This window comes from Anopheles bellator (assembly GCF_943735745.2).
Source record: "Anopheles bellator chromosome X unlocalized genomic scaffold, idAnoBellAS_SP24_06.2 X_unloc_8, whole genome shotgun sequence".
NCBI classification, from domain to species: Eukaryota; Metazoa; Arthropoda; class Insecta; order Diptera; family Culicidae; genus Anopheles; species Anopheles bellator.
This window is the reverse complement of record NW_026684309.1, coordinates 22007-26465: the sequence shown is the minus strand read 5'-3', so window position 1 is coordinate 26465 and position 4459 is coordinate 22007. Positions and strand designations below refer to the sequence as shown.

The window sequence follows — 4459 nt, the reverse complement described above, 5'->3', positions numbered from 1 at the left end:
TGTCTTTAACGTAGACGTTATATAGCAGCGGGCTCAAGCAGGACCCTTGTGGTAGCCCATAGTAGTTTGTCAGTTTAACCTGCTTACGGCCATTATCGAAGTTCATTGTTTTCTCCGATAGGAGATTAGAAATAAAATTGTTAATTTTCGGGGGTAGGCCGGTGGTTTCAAGTTTTTGACATACTTTGATGATGCTAACTGAGTCAAAGCCCGTTTAACGTCCAGAAAAACAGAGGTTACCATCTCATGCCAAGCATGGGCTAGCTCAATTTCAGTTGCTAGAAGAGCCAAGCAGTCATTTGTTCCATTACCCTTACGGAAACCAAATTGTGTGTCTGAAAGTATTCCGTTGGATTCGAGCCACCTGTCCAGTCGAAAAAGGACCATCTTTTCCAGTAGTTTACGCAAGCAAGATAGCATTGAGATAGGACGTTAGGAATCGTGCTCTGATGGCGGTTTACCGGGCTTCAGGATGGCGATTACTTTTACCTCTCTCCATTCCGGCGGAATGATATTGAAATTGAACAAAGCATTCAGTAGTTTCAATAGTCGTATCCTCACCAGCTCTGGCAGGTTTTGTAGAAGTTTATTCCTGATCTGGTCTAAGCCTGGAGAAGAGTTTTTGCCGGAGAAAAGGCCATTGAAAGGTTTAGCATGGTGAAAGGAGCGTTTATGTGGTGATATCCGGTCGGCGCATTTCGTTCGAATTTCTGCGTAGAAACAAAATCGGGACAAATTTTGTGGGCTAGACCGTCCAGCCAGTCATCCGTAAATTTTTCGCTCTCGTTTGGTAGAGGAATTCTCCTCATCCTTTTGGGCATACTCCAAAGCGAGCTGAGCGAGATAGAGGGGCTGAGGCTGCTAATGTACTTAGGCCCGTACCCCTTTTTTCGCTTTGAAAAGATTTTTACACTTTTTCTCCAGCCCTCTATAACCACAAATATTTAACAATTACAATATTTTTACAATTGTTTCACTATTCCACCACACACATGCACTTTTCACTTATCTCTGCGTGTACGTAGAGTGTATCCATCCCTGAATCCTGTATTCCATGTATCCTGTACCATCCGCCCTATCGACATTGTCCCGTATGCTTGTAATGGTTAGCTGAAAATGGAAACAAACGCGGTGCACTTTCACTATTTAGAAGTAAATACTTATCGAGAAATGCTTCCCGATGCTTAAATTTACTTACCGAAATAAGCAACAGCTTAGAATTTACAGTTAAACACTATTTTTACACCGATGATGCGTAGTCGATTTGCTTGCGTTCTGTGTTCTTGCATGAAACTAAAAGTTTCTAACAGTTTGACGTTGGAGTGCGGGACTGGATGCTACATTAGCGTGACAGAGACAAAAAAGTTATTCGGTGTTGCGCTTTCTTTCTGGTCTTTGGTGAGAAACGAATCAGCGTTCAGATATAATTATGTGATCGAACTCGAAACACGTGTTTACTCCAGCGATATCAAATCGAAAGTGCCCGTTTTATTATACACATTTCCTATTCCTACTTAATTTCTAATCTAACACTAACACTACCTATTCTAAACCTATTCCTACATTTATCTAACACTACCCTGTGATCGTGAGGTCGGCGTCGCAAACGCCGACTTTGTCAGGTTGGGTGTCACCGTTTCGTAGCGAACGGTGAGATGGCTTGATAGATGCAAGGCTGTAACTATATTTTGTCTCAGTATGGAAAATATGAGTGACTTTTTTGTTCGGGAACTTCTCCCCTCGCTGCGCGAGGGCTAAGGGGAGCGGTCGTAGGTTCATTGCCTGCGTCGCTACAGCACTTCTTCAAATAGTAAACATAGATCGGACCTATAACTGTGAAAATTAAAACGATGGGCACTTGAATGAGTGTATCCTTTTCTCGTTGCCACCCTGTAGTTCCCATATTATTCAAACCTCGTTCATTTTTCTTTTAATTTTCCCTACTTTTTATTTTTTCAGCTATTTAGGTCTGATAGCTTTACATTATCCAAGAAATCCAACTATAACAGCGGCTGTAAGCCATTATGCTGCAACTGGAACGTAAATCAGTATTCACCTTTCCTTTTTCTACTTTTTCCTGTACTTTTTGTTGCTTTCGCATGCTTGTATGAAAAAATAAGTGTTGCTTGGTAATAATTTTTGAAGTTATGGTTTGATTATGTTTTTTTAAATAATGAATGGAGTAGAAACAAAAAAAATATAACGACAGGTCAAAATATGTTCATTAAGGACATGTTCGAATTAGCTTGCTCATCATAACGCGTTAGAGCAGATCTCAACACGCATACATTTTTCCATTTTTTGATACGTGCTCGGTACATACTCATACTACAGGGTGAGCCATATAAGATACACTTTTTTATTCGATTGTAAAAAACGGCTCAATATTTTTCCATGCTTGAACTTTTCATTGAAAGGTTGATTCATGACATTTATGTACAAAACACAATTTTGGTTGCAGAAAATTGGGAAATGTGAATAACTTATTTCCAAAGTTGTAGGTCTTCAACTCAAACGGTACGATATTTGAAAAGCTCATTTCTACCTCGGTGGATATGTTAATAAGAAGAATTGTCGTTTTGGGGATGAGAAAACCCACACTCTGTGTAAAAGAAGCTAATGAACCCAAAATGAGTGACCGTTTGGTGTGAATTGGTTGGTTTGGCGGCATCAGCCGTATGAATGATGAAAAAGGCGCCGCCCTAACCGCCGATGGCGTACGCTACCGAGCAATGTTGGCTAATTGGTTCTTTGGCGAAATTGAAGCTGTGAACTTGGATGACATTTGGTTTCAACGGGATGCCGCAACCTTCCATAAAGCGATAACCACGATCGATTGTTTGCGCTGCTCGATCGATCTTCGGACAGCGAATAATAAAAAAAAAAGTTGTTGTGAATTGGCCGCCAAGAAGTTGTGATTTGACACCATTGGACTATTATCTTCGATAGGGACAGAGAGGGTTGGCGCGTGACCTACAACCCCGCTCGTAAAAACAAACCGTTAAAGAGAGCATCAGAGATTAACATTGTCTCTGGTGCAGGATAAGACCGCTCAGCGATTGTTCCCCAAGAAGAAGAAGGACTATTGTCTTTGGGGAGCGGTGAAAGACAAATTTTACGTGATCATACTAGCGACAATTGACAATTTCAAAACCAAAATTTATATTAACATGTACCCAAAATAGGTCGATCAAATGAGCTACAGGCATGCCAGCCTTGGTGGGCTTTTGACAAAAATCATTTTTCGTAAAAATGTCTTAAGTGAACGTTTCAAATAAAAGCTCAAGCATCAAACAATTTAAGCCGTTTTATATAATAAAAAATAAAATAAAAAGTGTATCTTGTGTATATGGCCTACCCTTTACTGTGAACTGTCATTTAGTCATACGCGTTGAAATTTCACACCCCGTCTGGTGGTTATCTCCGTGGTTTTTATCTGATCGTCACTGTCCTCGTCGGAGTAGTCTTCGTCGTGCGTGTGAGTAACAGAGCGCGGTGTCGCGGGACGTGTGTTTGGTACAAACATTTTCACCAATACTTCGCTGTTGTGTTGTTGCATCTGTATCAAGAGTTGGAAGAGACAAAGTAGATATGAGAAAGTGTTAGAGCAATCTACACAATCTAACGGGCTAATAAAAAGATAGCACAGGACTTTAGCAGAGGCAAGGAGACGTGACAATGGAGCGAGCATTTACCACTCATCCTCCTAGGCCTGCGCACAGCTTACAAAGAGGATGTACAGAGTGGCAACGAGAAAGTGTTACACTCATTCGAGTGCCCATCGTTTTAATTTTTACAGCTATAGGTCCGATCTTTGTTTACTATTTGAAGAAGTACTATGTTTACAGTTTATTCATACGTGATAAAGTCAGTGCTTGTGTTTCGTTTGCAGAGCCCAAGGCCTGCGCAGACAGAGAATCCAACTCAGCAATGCCAAAATAACACGCCAACAGTCTTTGACCGTAATCATAAAACTCGAGACCTTGCATCCAACAAACAGATTGTTTCACCAAAAACTCTTACGGCTAGACGGAATTATTAAAGTTGCCCAAAAACGTGCCCGGTCTCCTAGAGACAAGATGTAAAAACTAGATTCGCATCCTGCCATAAAAATGCCCGGGTCGCAGAAGAAACGGCGGCAAGCATTGAGATCGCGTCCAAGCCCATAAAGAACAGGAAAAGAGTCAGACGGCGACATCTTCTTCTTCTGTCTTCTTTTCTGTATATATAAAAATGGATTTTGGTATGTCGCGGTGGTGTCCGCAGCGAGCAGCGCACGAAGCTTGCTCGCTGCGCCTAACGCGACCCGAGGTCGACCCGAGGCGCGTTCGAGCGAGAGGGCATAGCGAGGCCTTCCAGTCGGTGAAAAAGAGATCACAATCGTCGATCGTGCCTATCGTGAAAGCAGTGTTGGAGGCGGAGGAGGAGGAGGAGGAGGAGGAGGAGGAGGAGGAGGAGG

The 4459-nt window shown here is 42.1% G+C and overlaps 1 protein-coding gene across 2 annotated transcripts in view; it reads right to left on the bottom strand.

Annotated features, from left to right (window-relative positions):
- Positions 1–1464: 1464 nt before the first annotated feature.
- Positions 1465–4459, bottom strand: part of LOC131214174 (cytosolic purine 5'-nucleotidase) — a 23902-nt gene continuing 20907 nt past the window's right edge. For both annotated transcript variants that reach the window (XM_058208556.1, XM_058208557.1), the window contains exon 5: positions 1465–3559. In XM_058208556.1, the coding sequence (XP_058064539.1) occupies positions 3383–3559 (177 nt within the window). In that variant the 3' untranslated portion in view covers positions 1465–3382. The remainder of the gene's footprint in view (positions 3560–4459) is intronic.